General features: G+C 41.2%; 1 protein-coding gene across 6 annotated transcripts in view; it reads right to left on the bottom strand.

Moving 5' to 3' along the window:
- fgfr2 (fibroblast growth factor receptor 2) overlaps positions 1-18,801 on the bottom strand; it is a 38,871-nt gene extending 20,070 nt beyond the window's left edge. For 2 of the 6 annotated variants that reach the window (XM_034302731.2, XM_034302732.2), the window contains exons 1-6: positions 17,929-18,801; positions 14,925-15,179; positions 7,584-7,850; positions 6,895-6,969; positions 3,375-3,544; positions 1,642-1,765 (exon numbers count right to left, since the gene is read on the bottom strand). In XM_034302731.2, the coding sequence (XP_034158622.1) occupies positions 1,642-1,765; positions 3,375-3,544; positions 6,895-6,969; positions 7,584-7,850; positions 14,925-15,105 (817 nt within the window). In that variant the 5' untranslated portion in view covers positions 15,106-15,179; positions 17,929-18,801. The remainder of the gene's footprint in view (positions 1-1,641; positions 1,766-3,374; positions 3,545-6,894; positions 6,970-7,583; positions 7,851-14,924; positions 15,180-17,928) is intronic. The other 4 variants (XM_034302729.2, XM_034302730.2, XM_034302733.2 and 1 more) reach the window with 4 other exon arrangements.
- Positions 18,802-19,626: the final 825 nt, after the last annotated feature.

The following is a 19,626-nucleotide window of genomic DNA, read 5'->3' as shown; positions in this document are numbered from 1 at the left end:
ACACTCTCTCTGTCTCTACTTCTCTCTGTCTTTCTTCTTTTATTAATGATGCACAGTAAAGTCGCCAGGGAGTTCAACTTTATCAGGGTCTAACCAACTCCTACTGTACTTATAAATGGATTTCAATTCAAGTAAGCCCTTGAAATTTAAGTGAACACTGGGGAATTAACAGTGGGCCGTTTTCTGACCTCTGCCTCATTCTGTCTCTTCCATAGACTCCCCCGGTCACTCACTCACAGAATAAAGTGTGTACTGCTTTCCTCACTGTCCCTCTTTCTCTCGACGTGTTAGGAGGACAAGCTGGAGCTCGGTCAAAAAAAACCAAGTTTACGGTTGGTCAGTAAAACAGCGGCAATGCAATTTGAAAGGCTGCTTTTACGTCTCCAAGTGCAGGGCCCTGAATAGGGACGGTTTATTTGTCTCAACTTTAGACTGCCAGTGCATGGTACTAGTATGGATACTGCTCTATAAAAACACTCTGGAGGTCTTGGAAAAATACAGGCTAGACCTCAAACATACTCGAAATTCTTCACCCAGCTTGTTTAACCCTTCAATTTTGTCTGGGTCAAAATGACCCATTTCAATCTTTTTACAAAAAGTGGGAAATTGCTTGAAATATTTTTTCATGTTCAATGTAAAATGCACAGATTTTAAACATGAAGTAAATGATGTCTTTGTAAATATGAAGATGATATCAGTGTATCTTAAAGGATAAATCCACCCTGATAAACTTGCATATAAACCTTCATAATCAACATGTGATCTTCAGAGATGTCTAGGGTTGATTTTGTCATGAAACTCTGTGTTGACTTTTTTTAGTTAGTTACAATTCTTTCATCAATATGTTGGTCTATTTTCATATTGGTTGATAATTGGTTTCCAATATTACCCACAATGCCATTCAACTACCTGCTCAAGGAGATACATTTCCATCATTTTCATGCTAATTCCAGCATCATGCTTGTCTTCTCGCGGATTGAGTATACAGCATTCTCGAACGTTGAGTCCAATGTTTGCTATCTCAACTACTTCTACAGTGGATTTCTCATTCCTATGATCTTGAACATCACTGGAAAATGGTGCGTGAAGAAAGAAACTCTTGCTCTTTTGTTTTAGAAGCTAACAGTGAATCCTGAATGTTATTCCTTATGTCTGAGATTGTTAGACTCCTATTAAACGTTGTAACTCCGCTAGAAATGTCTCGCTGTGATGTTAGTACAACAGACAACTGCTAACTTCTCAGAGCAACAATAAAAACGCACAGCACCAACCAACAAATCTGCACCAGAATCACCAACACATCACAAATATTTCAATATAAAACATTAATGTCTTTCAGGGTAGAGTTTTCCCGTAAGTACAAGAATTGTTTTATCTTACGGCCAACAATTTGCCCTTTCAAAATCACACACAAACACACACACACATTCACTGCTACACCTGCCCTGAGTCTTCATTTCTCAACCTCCTTATTTAGCAGTTGGCATCAACGTACCAACATTCCCTCAGCTGAGATGTAGTCCACCTGCACCTGCCTGACCCACACTGACACACACACACACACACACACACACACTCAAGCCATGTGCACCTGTATAATAAACCTCAGAAAGAGGAACACTCATACACACATGTACTCACCAACTACATCCAGGGTATAGGTGTGGTTAATCGAGCCATATTTGTTCTCCACCACGCAGGTGTAGTTGCCTTTATCAGAAGGAACCACACTCTCCATGATCAAAGTCCAGTGCTGGTGTCGGACCTGCGCAAGAAGCAAAAAATCAGTACTCGGTACTCACTATTGTCTAGTCACTACCTGCAACCAGTACTAACTTCATACTGCCTCAGTACTCCTATTGTACTAGTGCACACTTGCTCAGTAATTCAGTACTATTTTCATTCTCTCCCCGTCTCCACTTAGTACGTATTCAGTACTCACTTAGTATTCATTTCTCTTGTACTCAGGGTGCTCAGCCAGTACCCGCTCCCTGAACTCACTCTATAGCATACTATCTCCGTACTCTAGTGATATGCACTCATTATTTATTCAGTATTAATTCCATTCTCCCAGTACTGGAATCTTAATGACAGTCATAAAGGGTTTTAAAACAAGCGCTTGTTTTATAGACCAAACCTACAATACGTTTCAACTAGTATTCCATGAAAAATAAATGTTCCTAACAGTATTAATGAAACTGCAGGAGGGGGACCAAGACTACTCTCCAAGCCCGCCAGTGAGGTGAGCTTTCCAGCCAAGAGCATCATGGGAAAAGCAATAGCGGCGCGCTGACAGGCAGCTCAGAGCGTGAACCCCCACCTTAGGAATGCAACTCTCGTGACTGTAGATCACGCTCTAAATCCAACCTGCATCCCGTTCGCTCTTTCCTGCTCCCGCTTTCAGTACCATAATCTTTGCTAAAGTATAGCCTCTCCTTTCAAGGACTGCGCATCCAGGAAAAGAATTTTCCTGATATTAAAAAGACAATTGTCTCTCCATGTTCACCACGGGATTTGTTTGAAAAAAATGTTTGTTAAAATACAGATAAAATCCCACCCCTTGCTCAGCGCCCAATCAAAACAGAGCTTGTCATGTGGGAGGTATTTATGTGGTTTAGCTAAAGGAACATCAAAGTCTTGCTAAAAAGGAACAACACCATCTCACGCTATTTGGGTTTTCCATGACGAGAAATGTCAGGTGTTTCAAAGACGAACAAGTAAAATCTAAGCCGTATTTAAGCTTTCTTCGATTGCAAAGTGCTGTGAAGTTTCAGTATTAACAATAATCACATTTGAATTTACCATAACACATTCTGAAAATAACAATTCATATGTGAAACGTTTGTACATGAGATAATCTATTCTCTGATATTAGTGCATGTTATTGTTTTGTTTCTAACGCTTTTGAGATATGGCAATTATAGAACAAAATCTCTGCATCCTAGTCCAGCAAGCACAAATGATCACTGGTTGAGGAACACTAGCTAACAAAAAGTTCAGTTAAATCTATTAAACATTAACCAAAGGGTCGAGTCAGGGCCAGACACCAGAACAGTGCTTTTGACTGTTTGTTAATACCAGTGACCTCAGCTTGGATACATTCAGAGGATTGTTTAGTCAGAACTTTAATGAAATGGAAACAAACTGCCTTACTAGTATTTCAACACTGATTTCTTATCAACATTGATTTCACCTCGTTTCACCTCTTTCTCCAACATTTGGAATTATGTTTGTGAAGTGAAGCGTGCTTTGCTTTGGAATAGTGACAGAAATTAAACTATTATTAGTATTGTGGTTAATGCTGTTGTTGCTGTTGTTGTTGTTTGTGGTTAGTAGTAGTAGTAGCACTGATATACTGTAAGTGTTAGTATTACCCTATAGCCACCCATGCGGTCTTCTGGCCGGAACGGTCTGCCGTTTTTGAGCCAGTGTAGCGTCGGGATTGGGTTTCCCACCGCTGCACATCGGAACTTCACTGTGTTGGCTGCTGGTACAGCGTGGAGCTTTTTCTCCATCTTTTCTGGCGAGGTCCATCGTGGTGCCCCTAAAGGCAAAAAAAAAGGAGGGGTTACACTCACTCGCTAGGATTGCTCACTTAGAAATCATTAAGAAAATGATGCGTTTATGCAGACGTCCATTGTAACACCAAAGGACTTTCAGGTTTTCAGTTCTTCCACAGTGCATTACAATGTAGGCTTCAGCTACTACGCATTTTAGATTTGTGCTACATAATAACACAGCTATGGCCAATCTTTGTAGCGGTGTACATGCTAATATCACTCATTTCATAAAATACAGTAGTGTGAGCCCTACATCCAGCTTATCGTGAATATTTCAGTACAAACATAATTTCTACTTTCAACCTAACTTTTGAGTACATGTCTGAACTGTTCATCTAATAACATTAAGATAATTCCATTTGAAATGTGACTTTGCAAATGATCTCTGAGCATGCCAGCATACTCAACAGCTGATCAAAGACACATAAACACACTGAGCGTCATTTTGTTTGTTCCTACAAGCTCAGCAGAAACACCAGAGAGCAGAGGCCAAAGCCAAGGGGGACAAGAAGGCAAATCCAAATTGTTATTCACACTCCCGGATCAGCTTAACAACAAGGCCCTTTGTAGCCAGCGTCACTGTGCAATTCACACCAAACGGCTTAAATAAAACCATATTTGCTTTCCTTCTAGAACACAATATTCAGAGAAAGAAGAGAAAAAAACACCCTGAGGAGGTGGAGGGTTTAAGAAAGGAAGGCTTGCCAAGAAGAATGGGACCATCCAGTTCGATTTCCTTTGCTTGGGCTAAACGTTTTCTTTTTCAACTCATTAGGAATGTAGCTCCTGTTCTGAGCATGGCAAAAAAAAACAACATACGAGTGGAGGATCATGAGGTGGTTAGTTGGGACTAACAGGGAACATTTTGGAAGGACATGTGGTTTTGATGAAATTCTGTGTCCACATTCCTTTCAGGGACCCCGTCAGCACTTGAAACCAAACACTGGAATAAACTTCACATATTCCTCGCTTCTGCTTTAAAATTCTGGATTCACTTTAGTCACCTTTTTTTTCCCTCCTGTGGACTCATATTCTCTCAAGAACACAAGAATAGTTTTCCTCTCAAAAGAACATAGAATGCAATAGGGAAATTCAGAGCAGCGAAATGTTTCTCAAAGCATTAAGCATAAAACATGAATAATTGCACTATTACACAGCAGCAATCTTGCCTCATATGGAATGGTCCTAATTACTACATTTCTCCATATATGGTTGATCTTGGGTAAATTCTGGTGTGTATGAACCGGAAAGTTCCAGCATAACTTGATGCCAAACATGTAAACAGAGGTCTTCCTTATAGCGTGAAGGCATGCCAATTGGTTTCCCTTCACACTCGCTCTCTCTGACGATAAAGCGATCTTTCTCCTCTCCACATGCAATCACATTTTTACATCCTTCCTCTGGGTCGGATCAACTCTGCAGGATTCTCCCTTTCTTTCGCTTTTTTCCTCTAACCCTTTGACCTCCCTGACCTGCCAGACCAACAGGACACCTGGTATCTTTCTGTCAGCATGTTCCTTGAGAGCTTGTAAGGGTTTGGTTGTCATTGCACAGTGGTCAAAGATGAACAGGTTGAACAGGATGACCCTTGGGCAAGACGGGTGGCAGGGCTGCGTTCCCATGGCCCCTGCCCGGACATGCCACATTTCAAAGCAGCTGCCCTCCCAAACCCCAAAGAAACCTTCTACACCCACCCACTAATCCAGCACTGTGGCTTGTTCTTTACATATGACATATGAACAAATCAATAAAAGTTACCAGTATCATATTGATACTTGTTCCTGCATTATTGCATACTGCGTTATTGCATTATTATTATTATTTGTTATCATATGACATTGTGAAAGCACCCAAGCAGTAGGATGATTACCAACTTGCCGGCCAACAGATTTAAAAAGTCAACAAAGACAAACGTCTCGGAGACCTCACAGATCTCAGCACCACTACTCTTTCTTAATAAGAAGAGAAACCGGAAAAGTCTGCAAAAACGTTTTTTGCCTAGGGTTGTCTACTCCAATATATACAAAGTGGTCAAACACAAAACGAAGCATGTTGTTGAAAGAGGAAGAAGATATGCTAGTGTGGTGTTGCTGAGGCCCTCTCTGCAAAGAAAGAGTTCTTAGTGGTTCGGCTAGGCACAGTTCCAAACCATTGAGCCCAAAACTGCCTCGAGCACACTGTTAAACACCGCCAAACTTCCCCCCGTCCTCATGCAATCCCCCCCACTACCACCTCTATCCTCCGCCAAAGGCCAGAACAACACAGTGCGCACAGACAAGTACTGGTCCTGATCCAAACCAGAGCTTGCTAGTTAAAAAGCTTATGGCTTCATTCCTTCTCTCCTCTACCCCACTCCCCTTTTTAACACACAATTTTAAATTCGTGAAAGACTAAATTGGCCAAATCTATATGAAGTGCCAGAACAGATTCTGCTTCATTTTTTAAAACAAACTGTTCTGAAAAAAAATGTTAGTTTCTGTCCCAACCTCAATCAATATCCCCTCCTTGTTTTTTTTAGCCTCACACTTACCATTTACACACTTTTAATAGATCTAATAGCTTTTTTTTTTTTGACTTCTCCTGCTTTCTATCCCTTATATGATAAATGTCAAAGCAGACCACACCGGCTTATTACTTTATATATGCACTCTTTTAGCTGAACCTGATTCAAAACACGTCTCTCTTCAGGTAAATAACACAGACCAGACAGGTGGTTTCCATATTGGACAAGTCTGGCTGACGGGCGCCTCTCGGCCAAGCTACCTGAGAGAAAAAGAGTAAGAGAAAGAAGAAAAGAACACCGGAGCAATGCCAGGAATCTACTACAAGTCTAAAAAGCTTGGTGACAATTGCATGACAAGCAACCCCACTGAAACGCTCTTCTATCAACAGACCCACCACGCTTTGAGGTGAAAAAAGTGAAGGGTTTGTGACAAAGACAACACAAAATACCTCACGGATAATAACCAGAGAGCTGTTCTGCTCTGACTGAATATAGTGCAGACGAAAAAGAAAGGAAAATGGAAAATATACTGTATAACAATTTAGATTATGCACAGACATGTTATTCATTTTGTTTATCCACAGGAGTGTAACAGTTTTTCTGTAATATCCCAACATGGAATGACGCTGAGATAAGACACTGTGCAGCACTCCTAGAGCAGTTGAGGGTTTGAGGCCTTGCTTAAGGCATTTCTGGGATTTGAACTTCCTCCCAACCTTTCAGTCACAAGGAACCACTGAGATACCCCTGGCCCAACACTAACACCTTTTCAAATGACATTCTGAACACCAGTGCTGAGTGAAAGCCTCACGCGGATTTTCAGATACTCACGCATCTGTTCGGTGTCTGCCCCGACATCATCCGATCGCTCAGCGTCGTCCTGATCGTCACCGGATGAGATGGTATCTGCAAGAGCACCGGCAAAACTGTAACCTTTCTGCTTTTACTCGGTCTTTTGAAGCTCTACATGCATGCAATACTACTACAGCTACTTTACAAATCAAGGAACAATTTGGGAATGTAAGCATTAGCATGGTTGTTACTACTAACCAACTACTACTGCAAAAGCTACTTGAATTTCAAAAAAAGGTGTTTGAATGCTATTTATATTACCCATTCAATGTTTAGTCTAGAGAGGAAAGCCCAGAAATTGTTTCAACAGCATAGCTAAAGACAAACAGTAATGCTAGCATTCCCCATTTTAAACGTACCAATCCACCCTTTTAGTACTACAACACTCGCACCCAGCAACATCCAACACAACGACATCACAACTCCGAAAACAAGACAGTGGCTAAAGCCAGCTTTTCAAACAACGCATGTTTTACGTAAGTTTGAAGATTTTGAGGACAAAATCTTGACACTTCAGTGACACTAACTGGGGGTTTGGACCAGCCAAAAGATAAACACACACGCTCAGCTGAACCCTACAAAAATCAAGTCGCCATTGTTAAATAATATTTCCCGAATCGGGCTCGTAGGTGGGCGGTTAGAGTTCTCTTTCGGTCGTGGCGTCTCACCTGTGACATTAACAATGAAGCAAACCGCATCAGTGGCCTTAGCGCCAGTGGCCTGGCATGCGTACAGGCCCGAGTCAGTCGGTGCAGCATGGCGGATGTGCAGCTGCTCGCGCTCAATGAGCGTACGGTTGTCCGGAATAAGCGAGGTGCCGTCTTTGGTCCACACGATGGCAGCTGCCTCGGGCAGCGGGCAGTTCAGCTTCACAATGTCTCCTGGGTGCACCGAGCACACGGTGGCCTTTGAGCTCTCGGAATTGATGGGAGGCTCTGCAGAGCAAGGGTAGGGAAGGGACGAGCGAGAGAAAAGAAAGCGGTGAGACAGGGTGCATAGGAAAAAAGAAAGTCCGGGTGAGAGAAGAGAGAAAACAAGCGAAAGCATGAGAAAAAAAAAAGAGAGAACACCATAATGACCCAGCAAAGGCTCTGAAATGACTTGTGTGAAAGACAGAAGCAAAAAAGCAAACCCATCAAGGCACCAATAAATGGGATCTGTTACCCAAGTACAGGACTCTGAGGCTGCAACTAACTAATATTTGATAATCAATTAACTAAATACTGCTTTTATTACAGGAGAGTCTCAAAAGCGGTACCTTTTGCTCTGCCAAAGAATTTCCTACATCCAGCATCCTACATCCATCCTACATCCAGCAGCAAAAAGAAACTCGTTGGACTTATCTTTGCAAATTTATATATATATATATATATATATATATATATATATATATATATATATATATATATATATATATATATATATATATATATATATATACATTTTGCCTGATGGTCTTATCCGAAAATGATCTTGGCATTCCAAAGTAAAGCTTCTGAATAGAGTATTCGAGCTTTTTATGTATGCGTTCTAGACTGCGCTATTCAGGAGGTCCTGTTAGATCTTCTATGCTTCAAGTGTACATATACTGTACACTTCATAATCCATAAGACTTTAATTGTGTAGCATCGTCTGTCTGTATGAAACATTTTCCTTTACTTAAAGAAATGACTGTTCTTGGCATGCAATCAAGAAAGAAAGGAAAATACTCATTCATTTCCAGAAAAGTTTATATCTATGACAGTAATTGTTGCAGCCCTATACTGAGTAAATCACAATCTTATTTCACTTGCATTTAACTACAACCACAGAGGAATTTTTTAAGCATGGAGTCATATATAAAGAGAAAGATTATGCGATAAGCAGTGCACTTGCACGAATGATTTGAGAGAAATCATTCCATATTTATTCCACTACAATTACAAATGTCCTTGCTTTTCTTTTTTTTTTTCCCTGTCAATTCTACTCGGGCCCCAAATTAAGTCCACAATACTGCTTATTCATTTGACCAATTATGTGCAATTTATGCTTGTAGAGTCTATCCCAAAACCATGGAACTACAGGAAATCAGATTCTCCTCCACCATCTGTTATTCATTTCCAGGCTGCATAAGACAAACATAAAACGTAATAACAGCTTATAACAGTTCTGCTATCCATCACAGTTGTTAATGACGCATTAAACAATGCAGCATTCAAGCAACGCAGGATTGCCATTTGCTCCATTCACAGACGCAAGCAAAGTCAAAGGGAAATGAAAGCGATCGCAGAAACGGTAAGTTATATATAGGATAAAGACAAAAACACACTCTCATGTTCCTATTCTGACACTATTCTGTGTTACACTCCTTCACACATACGCAATTCTAGCTAGGCTGAAAGCTTAAGTCTGAGTTGAGTATTGAGTATTAGACTCCAGTACTGCACTCATCTCCCAAGTGTTTGGAGAGATGTTTAAAAGATATGAGAAGAAATCGCACAAATATATGTGCTTTGCGATCAGTTAACACATAGTTAAGATGCTTAAGATGCGCAGGACACACGTGCATCAGTTTGGTTGTTTTAATTAGATTTAATTAGAATTATAATAAGAAAAACTGTTCTTTATTGTAGAAAAAGCTCAGAGCCACTAAATGTATTTCTCAACGAGGTGTTAAACCTGCAGCAACGATAAAGGCAGCAGTACTGGAGAAAAAGCATGGTCGAACTTGCCATGTTTTTAGATGATGAGAGGAGGCAATAATTAAAGGTGTAGCGGCACTCCCCGGCTTTCCTGCACACCTCTCCTGCAGCACATTCCTGTGCTATTATGTGAGCCATAACTGCCTTCTTAGAAAAGGGGAAAGCCAGATCACTTCACACACGGGACTGAAGGGGGCCCGGGAGTGTGCGTGACGATCTAAACCTTCCAGGCACATTGCCCCACACAGGTACAGTTGCTTTATTGTTACTTTTTTTTGCCCCTCCCTCCCCCCTTTCCCTTGCTTTCCTTCATTCCGGAAATAATTAAGTCCTTTTTTAAGTCGCTGTTTAAACTGCATGGTCATGTGGCAGGTGATTGATGGGAACTGTATTCACCGCCTTATGTTTCCGGAGGCCTGTGTTTGGCAAGTGGTTAGTTAACTGTTATTCGCTGTGTGCTTCCTTCTATTGTGCGATCAAAGGCTAATCGGAAAAAGAGTGTGGTGCAGATACACGTCGTCTGTTCCAACCTGAGACTCATTATCCTGGCGCACGATAGTCTAGTAGTAGTGAGCCACGCTTTGTGGCATAATCTTGAAGACATTTAGCCATGAAGTCTTTCAGGTGAGAGGTGGAACCTCTTCCACAAGCCCTGTCACGCCGACTTACTACGAGACCATTCGAATACCGGGACGGCTGAAAAACATCATAGATGTGCATCTTATTGCAAGTCGAGCTTAAAAATAGTAAGATGTCAGTTGCTGAGTGTCTAGTAAGTAAAAGGGAGGTATGAGCAGTGGGCGAGTGATGCCTGAGCATTTACAGGCGCATGCAACTGAAAGGGAAAGGCAGAAAACAGGCAGAAAAGCAATACAGATGAGACGAGCTCTCCAAAGTGGTCAGAATATTTATGAACACTATTTATCGGGATCGCTTTTGATAAAAGACCAACAATAAAAATTAAAAAATAAGCAATCAGGCACTGGACCTTCTCAGTCCAGCCAAAAAAAAAAAGCAAAAAAAAAAAAAAAAAAAACGCAGAAGTTCTCTTCGAACTTTTTTCCTGTCTGTTTCCTGCTTTCAAACCACCGCATCTGTTCTATGCCATCAACACCTCCTCTTATCCTTCCCTCACCTCTCACCCCTGCCCTCGTGACCCCATGACTCTGACCTGCACCCAGCCTAGACCCCCTGCCATCCTCTGATTTTCTGGTTCTTCATGGGAAAACACAAGGAAATGTCAATACCTTTAAACAGACTCTAGCTTGATGCCAAAGAAAACCGAACTGTGCGAAAATCCCACAGCCTCCAGGGAAGCAAGATTTCAAGAGAAAAAAACGTAACAGCAGTCACTACTGATCAGTCTAACAGGTGTAATGGCCTCTTGCTCTCCCAGTTCTTCTTTTCTGATTTGCACCTCTGTAGCAGCACGTAATTTAAGCCTCCTCCAAATCATGACAAGGTTTGTCATCCAATTCTCACACCAACCTCCTTCACTAGGATGCTTTATGATTGAGAATTGAACAGATATGACACATTTGAGGCAGACCCGTGATGAAATCTGATAACACCTCATGCAGTATTTCTGAAATTCATTCCCACATCACTGATAACAAAATCGTAAACCTTCGATCTATGAGTGCGGTTAGACCCCCCCCCAATCCTTCCAGTTCCTGTTTTCCATCTCCTCCTTCCTCATTTTCTCGCCTTTCTTTTCCCAACAGGCCACTGAGATTGCAAGACTCTACCTTTTCTCCCCCTTAACTTCTCTATTCTAATCTCCATCGCCTTTTCAAATTCTAATTTTTGCCGGCTTTATCGTCATGACAATGCGAGCACAGCCAAAGGGCACAAATCTCTCGGGGGTGTCCACGGCAACCGTCTTCCAGACGATAATCTGAGGCCTCCTCGGAGACCTCTCATTGCCCAATTTTCCCACCAAATATAGCCGAATGTTGTGCATATATTTCAATTATACAATCACATCAGGTGCTACAGAATTCAAATAAATGTGAAGAATTGCAGGTTTTTTTTTTTTTCATTTCAGGACTCTTCTACATTTAGAAAAACTCTCCATGTTGCACTTTAGTAACGCCTACAACTTCTGGTCACAGCCTCCACAACATCTGCCGGTTGTGCCCAGCAAATACGAGCAGCACATTTATTGGAGCCAGGTGTCACACACAGAGGTCCACAGCATAGTAAACTCGCTAATTGCAAATTCAAACCGAGGATCAACGCACCATCAGACAACACCATAAAATAATACTGGCAATTAACATCCTCATCCACAGCTACCAAAGAGCACTTAAATGGCAGCTGTCCAGCATTTTCATTTGTTTAGTGGGTGAGTGTGTCCTCACATTCACGAAGGTACACATAAAAAGAGGCGTGAGCAGATACTTTTATAGCAGCAGCCGAGTGTAATAATCAGATGGTGTTTGGGATTAACACGGCACCACGTTCCTGCAACAGAAACTCCAACTGTAATCCAATTCATGTGATACTCAGGGCTTCTCAATCCCTCTTCTCTTAAGACCCAGGAAGCCTAACCCTAAACTCACACCATATTCTGACTCAAATCAGTGACTTCCATTGGACAAAGTTTACATTTTGTCCAAACCAAAAGCTTGAAAAGCAAAGATGCAAACTCAGTGACATGGTTCATACTGACTTTCCCACAAAGCATCCTGGGAAAAAAAGATTCCGGGTCTAAACCAGAGAGCAAACAGATTATAGAAAAAAATTATAAACTGGTAATTAAGTATAAACAATATTTTTGTGCTGGCATTTTAAAAATAAATGGGTTATAATGATCTTAATTTCTGCTCTAGGTTCTTCTGTTAAAGCCGGAGCAATAAAAAATAAAGATCAGAGTATCTCATTACCATGTGTGTCTCCTCTCTTTGCACTGATGTTACAGGGTTTGAGCTTTCTAGATTTTAGCGGGAACGTTCAGGTTCCGTGGAGGGGAGGAGTTAAAAAACAGACCGGCAGGTAGGTAGGATTTCCAACCCAGGATTTAAACCAAATGAAAGCATGGTTGACTTTGTCTTACTCAGTCTGAGCCAATAAGACATCCAGGCATCACAGAACGACTCTGGTCGCTGCATTTGTAATAAATCTATCGCCAAATCCAAATGATGATTTAAACCAAAACTTTCCAGCTCTGGTTTGGCAATAACGTTTGCAATCAGAAAAAAAAAAAGCAGGACACCAAGACGAGAAGGGAGAAACTTTGATCCTGATGTACTCCAGACCTTGTTAGATGTGTGCATTTTAGCAATTCTCATATTCCCACACTTCCACACTGGGCTCTTCTTCTCCTGCTTCCCAACGACTAACACATGACTCGGATTATTCATCATAAATCTTAATGGGGAAAAAACACGAATCGAAAAAAAATGACAGTAAGAAAAAAAAAGCAATGTTTGGAAATAATTTGGAGTTTAGCAAGAGGTGAAACAGCTTGAGTGCAGCAGGCGATCCGACGCACAGCTTAAGTGAATCCGCTCAGACGAGCCTCTACTATTACACCCTCAGTGGAAAATGCAAAGTAGCAGCAGATCTGAATACCTGAAGAAGGCAGTGCTAATACATTATCTGCTGGAGTGTCAGAGGACATGCGTGAGCACTGGGTGGGCACTGGGTCCTCCAGAGATCTATTACTAGTCTAAAAGTTTGTCTTTCCATGCTGTGTGTGTGTTTATGTGTGTGTGTGTGTGTGTGTGTGTGCAGGTGACTTGGCTGTGGTTTGGTAACAGGATACTTTACTACTCACATGAGACTATATAAGTATTTTTTTACGTTTTCATGCAATCAAAACAACACTGGACATTTCTTTTCACTTCTGTTAGAGCTTTTACATTGAATGACAACGTATTTTTTTTTCTCCCGGTCACTAAACTACTTGAGGATTATGGGAGTGCATGTTGGAGGAGATCTGTGCGCTCAAACTATCAGGAAAATCCTCCAGAGCACATGACATTTCATTCTGGCCACTTAATCTTCCATCATATGACCCACCACACTCTCTCATGATATGAGAGCTGGGAGACGAAGTGCAAATCTGCTTAGTAAGTTTAGTAATTAAATTACTGGCTTTGCTATCAAATGACTTTAACCCGATTGAGAAGAACTGACTAAAAGTTCATATTTAGATACAGAATATCAGGTAGGACGACCCTTTTGCTCAAGACGACTGACATTTTACAGCCCTAAGGGCAAAGAGTATTTAGACTGGCTTGGGTGCGGAGGGGGGCGCTTTTTAAAATGACTTTGTCAGACCTCCTTATAATTAACATTGTGATTAAAGCTCCGGGAATTGACTTAACCAGCACAACAGCTATAATCACACCTATAATCACCTGCTGGGAAAGACGTGTTGGTAAGAATGAACTCTGACAGCAATTCTTGTTAACAATTCTACACATGCAGTGCAGCCATAGCCATAAGAAACCAAATCTAAAAGTCAGACTTTTTGTTTGTTTAGGGTTTTTTGCACGCTAATCAACAAGACTTCAAAAAGTTAATAAGTTCAAGAAAAGTGGGACAGCTTTTAGACTTCAGTCCCAGACAAACCACATCCCGTTTTAAGGAAGGTAAGAAAAATGTTTCTTGCTTCGAAGTCACTCCCTTCTGAGAGCAAACACGGTTTATTTTCCTCCCAAACAAGCTATGAACTGCTAGCAGGTATGTGTGTGGTCCTCGGCGCAGAACGTCATTAAATTTAAACCGACGGTGGGAGAGAAAATAAGAGAAGAAAAGACAAACACATCACTCCAAAAGTGGAGCCTCCAGAAAAAAAAAGAAAAAAGAAAAGCCACAAAACATCTGAAAACAAGTCACAGGTATTTGGCTTACTGAAAAGCCAGACAAGACAAATCTAGTAAAAGGAATGGCAGCAAAACACAAAAGTCACACTGCTCTCTCTAGCTGCACATCAGGAGTTGCTCATGTGAACACAAGCAACGAAAGATTAGGAACTCTTCAACCTCAAACTATAATTTTATCAAACCGTCTCAGATCTCTTCGGGCAGATCTGAAAGTGTCGGCATATTTTCCAACAAGAAACGAGTGAAAACTTACACGGCGAAACATCAGTCCTAGTCCACAAATGAGCCGTTTTCACAAGTGATATTCCCCTCCACCTCATTCCTTCCTTTCCTAACACTTCCTCCCATAAAATAAAGATAGCTTAACATGAGAAAAGAGCTGGTTTTGAAAGTGAAGTACAAACCCAGTGTGTATTTCTCTGCTTTGTCAGATCATAAACCCATAGGATTCAAACTTTTCAAGTCATCCTTTCAGACGTCCAGCTCTACTCACCGTCAGCGATCGTGGCCTCCTCCTCTTCGCTGGGCACAATGGGCGGCCGTGCCCGGACAGTCGATGCCAGGCTGACCAGCAGAAGCGCGACCACGAGCCATAGCCAGGTGGGCATGGCGTCAGTGGCGGACACACCGCCCCATCCCCCTTTCCTCCACCTCCCCCTGGACACTGATCCCATCTGAGGGCCTCCACCCGACCATGAACTGCAGACGGCAGCTCATGAACTGAAGCTCACTGGAAGGATCCAATCACCTGCGGCAAAGCAGAACAAGAGGCAGAGTCAGACAAGTTAGTGCCGCAGTTTTTCTACAGAAACTCATCCTGGTTATGGGGCCCCTGTACTCTGATCCTGGAGCCATGACATTTATATCATCTCATGATAGACGTAAGCATTTTCTTACACAATGGTGTGTACAACTGAGCAAAATTCATTCATTTACAGTTTACAAGTTCATCATTGAAAGCATGTCAACACCAACTGGAGGTGTGTATGTGTGCTTACGCATCCCAGGTAGCTAAATGCTGTCAAACAAGCTGTACCACACACACACACACACACACACACACACATACACACACATACCAAAGTACTGATACTATAGAGCACTAATCTCCCTACTGTTTTACAGCCACACACCTTAAACAGACCGGTAGGATGCGTTTTTTTTTTTCTTTTCGTTTCCAAATCTAACCTACTTTTCTGACTAATTTTTATAGAGAATTAAAAAGAGTTTTTTTTTTTTTTTTGCAGCAAGACAAATACACGTAACATGCAACTGAAATAATTTGTACAAGCCACAACACACCTTTCATAGCTAGTAGGCTAATAATTGTATTCAATGTAAATCAACTCCTCTATAATATTTGATTTTATTTGCCTCATAAAGAACACACATACAGTAGATGTAGTAAAAGTGAAGCTTAGTACAGAATTTCCAGAGAAACACGACTTTTTGGCTGAAAACTCTTTCATCAGCTGTGCTAGCAAACTGGGGCTGTAGGACGTGAAACCCTGACGTTTTTTTTAGTGCAAAAAGTCCTGTTTCTCTGGAAACTTTGTGTACAACACATCTACAGTTATTACACTATTATAAGTCAGAATTATAAAATATATTAAACCAGAGATGATGAGAGTGAGCGTTAGGTGGTTGAGGTGATGTTCTTGCTGAAAAAAAAAAAAAAACAATAGAAACCCTCATAGAATTTTTACTGGTTTTAATGGTTATAATGAGAATTGTATTGGTTTTAATGGAAACTCTAATGGTCCCTGTGGGTCTCTACTGGTAATTTGTTGCTTTCTATTGGTGGCATGTTATGTCTAGCGGATACCATTAAGGACCAATAATGGTATTGGTTTTAATGGTTATAATGGGTATTGTACTGGTTTTAATGGTTATAATGGGAATTATATTGGTTTTAATGGAAACTCTAATGGTTTCTGTGGATCTCTACTGTTAATTTGTTGCCTTCTATGGGTGGCATGTGATATCTAGTGGATACCATCAAGGACCTGTTATGGTAATATTTTAATGGTTAGCTGATGGTTTGTAATGGTGTTTGTAGTGGAAACCATTAGAATCTCTGTGATGGTTTCTATTGTTTTTTTAAGCCGCACACTGCAACACTAAACCCTCAGCAGGTCTATTCTGCCGTGTAAAAAACAAGAAGTAGTACAATATCTACTTTTTGTAGAATCTACTAAGGAGATTCAGACGAAGCCTGTGAGGCTTTTAAGTGAGATTCGCGGGGACGCGCGCGCCACTCTCGAGACCGTACAGCTGCGGTTCCCAAGCGCGTGCACGAGTCCAGCTGTGCGCCATTGATTAGCTGTTTACGCTCAGCATTTAGTGCACAATCAGAGCAAACGTAGCAAACGACTTCAAAACACTGCGAAGTGTGATATCATCTGGAAGCAGGCATTCAGGAAGAAGCAGCAGGGAAACATTTCCTCACATTTTAGCTTACACACTCCCAGATTTCTTTACTAACAACTACTACAAGTTGAACTCCTTCAAATCTAAGGAAAAGTGCACTCTTTAAAAAAATGCAATGCAATACTTTCTCTCTCTTTCTCTCTCTCTCTCTCTAACACATCATCCGCATGCTGTTTTGCAAATAAATATACACTCAAGGAAAAAAATCCCTTATGCTATTTACCAGCATGTTAACAGTAACCTCTTGATTTTTTTTTTTTTTTTTTTTGCATACAATGGAGTCAAGCTAAACCAATCCAAAGGCTAATCATCAGCACTCTTTTCACATTCTAATCACTCTGCATTTTCACAATGCAATCTCACTGAAGAGATTTACGAGGCTGCTTCTACACAAAGCACTGCATGCATTCTCTAATGTTAAAGCTTACTTATAAAGGTGACTATAACCTGGTCACTGTTTATTTACTTCAATACTGATCATTAATGTCTGGGTTACAACACAGCCTTAAATGCCAACATGCAAAAAAGTCACTTCTCTAAATTAAAAAAAAAGAAAAAAAAAGTGGCAAGCCAAATTATAGGTTATAGTCTGCAAAAAAAAATATATATATATTTTTGTAAACATACCCTCTAATTAAAATCTTACACTTTTAAAGTAATTCCCTCATGCACATTTTGGTGTGCACTTTTTTTTTTTTAGCAGAAGTTCCAACAGTCTTAGAATTAAATCCAAATGCAAAATCAGACTTTTCTCCTCCATAAATAAATAAATAAATAAATAAATAATCTCCTAAAAGCCCCTTTGGGGTCTTCTGCATGCTGAAATATTTCCCTACATGAAAGTAAGCTCAACTAGCACCAGGCCGGACCGCGTCTCCTAAAACTACACACACACACACACACACACACACACACAAAGTGTCAACAGTTGCAAAACATTTATCCTGAGCACTTTCAAATCACTTCTCGTGGTGCAATCTGTTTTGTGCGCGGTTAGGATTTATCGGTGTGTGTGTGTGTGTGTGTGTGTGTTTTTGCATAACACATCACCCAAACCCGAGACTTACTCCTGCGGCCCGGAGCTCTGAGCTTCTTAATCCGCATGAACGAGTGAAACAAGCGACTTCTTTTCTCTTCCAGCTGAAAAGTTCACTATTCCAAATTCCACAAGTCGGCAAAAAAAAAAAAAAAAAAAAAACAGGAGCACAAAAATAAATAGATAAATAAATCAATAAATTAAACCCGCAGCCAAAGAAATCACTGATCCTCTGCAGAGAAGAGCAATGCCAGCATTAGGAGAAAAAATCCTCAGGACTTATTATTATTATTATTATTATTATTATAGCTATTATTATTATTTATCCGTCCAAACAGTTCTGGGAAACAAACAGACAAAAACAGACGAATGATGCGGTTTTTTTTCCTCTTTTTTCCCTCTTCAGGTCCTTGCACAAATTCCTGGATTTCTCCGATGATCCGAAATCTGCTCTCCTCCAAATCAGACAAGAAGTACTTCTTTAAAAACGTGTGAAAAGCGGCTGTCTCGACGTCCTCCTACACCCACGCGCACAGGAACCACGCACTACACGCACTACACGCATTCCGCACACGCACACAGCCACACACACACACACACACACACACGCAGCCGACACACAGCTCAGGCTGGTCACTGAACGCCAAAGCGCTTAGTCTCCGAGGACCTCAGTCGTTCTTCTCATGCGCTTTTGTCAAGCTGGGGGCTTTTTTCCTCCTTCTTCTTCTTCCACTCTCTCTCTCTCTCTTTCTCTCTCTCTCTCGCTCTCTCCCCCTGAAGAAATGTCACTCCCCCACCCGCTCCCTGAAACCTGACACGTTTCCTGACTGGAGCTTTTGGACTCCATCCGCCAATGAAAAATCTCAGAAAGTCCAGCACCCCTCAGTAGTGCGCTCCTACATCAGCGACGCACTAGTGATGTAGTGCTGGAGTGGAGTTTAGTGGAGTGAGTGGCCAGACTGCAAACTCTGCCCGACCTCCCCCCTCCCTCCCTCCCTCCCTCCCTCCCTCTCTCTCTCTCTCTCTCTCTCTCTCTCTCCCTCCTTCCTTCCTTCCCTCCTGCCATACCTCCACTCACAAGAACACCACCACCTAGTGGTGACATGTATAACGCGTCCAATTAGTGACTCTGCCTCCTGCTAATTTGCATACTGGGTTTGGGTTTCCCACAAACACAGCTACACTCTTTAAAAAGTGCTCAAGAGCTGTTGTTGTTATTGTTTGTTTGTTTGTTTGTTTGTTTGTTTGTTTGGGGTTTTTTCCCAAGGTTCTTCTTGGACGCCTTTCTGTTGTAAGGTTCTACACAGAACCTTCCAATGTGCACACAGAAGCACAAACCAAAAAGAAAAAAATCCACAACAACAAATGACTTGATATTTATAATTCTTATATGATATTGAATGATTTGGCTTTTTGTTTTTGTTGTTGTTGTTGTTTTTTATAGTAAACCAGGGTTTTACGGGTTGTGGGTTCGTTTGATTTACAAATGGGCTTGTGAGAGAAACTCATAACCTCCTCTTGAGGTTTATTGATTTATTTTACAAATTCATATTACGAGTATTCGTCTCTAAGCATCGCTCTAAGTACAAAAACAGATTTTGAGTCACACTGAAACAAGACACTTGTAAATGAAGAGTGGCCGTGTTATTTTTTCGGCCTTCTTCGCTATCCGGAGATGCTGCACTAGCGTAGGAGTTAAGCAATAAAAATAGACACGTTTCTCCGTCCA

Source organism: Pangasianodon hypophthalmus, chromosome 3, assembly GCF_027358585.1.
Source record: "Pangasianodon hypophthalmus isolate fPanHyp1 chromosome 3, fPanHyp1.pri, whole genome shotgun sequence".
NCBI classification, from domain to species: domain Eukaryota; kingdom Metazoa; phylum Chordata; class Actinopteri; order Siluriformes; family Pangasiidae; genus Pangasianodon; species Pangasianodon hypophthalmus.
This window is presented reverse-complemented; position numbering and strand designations above follow the sequence as displayed.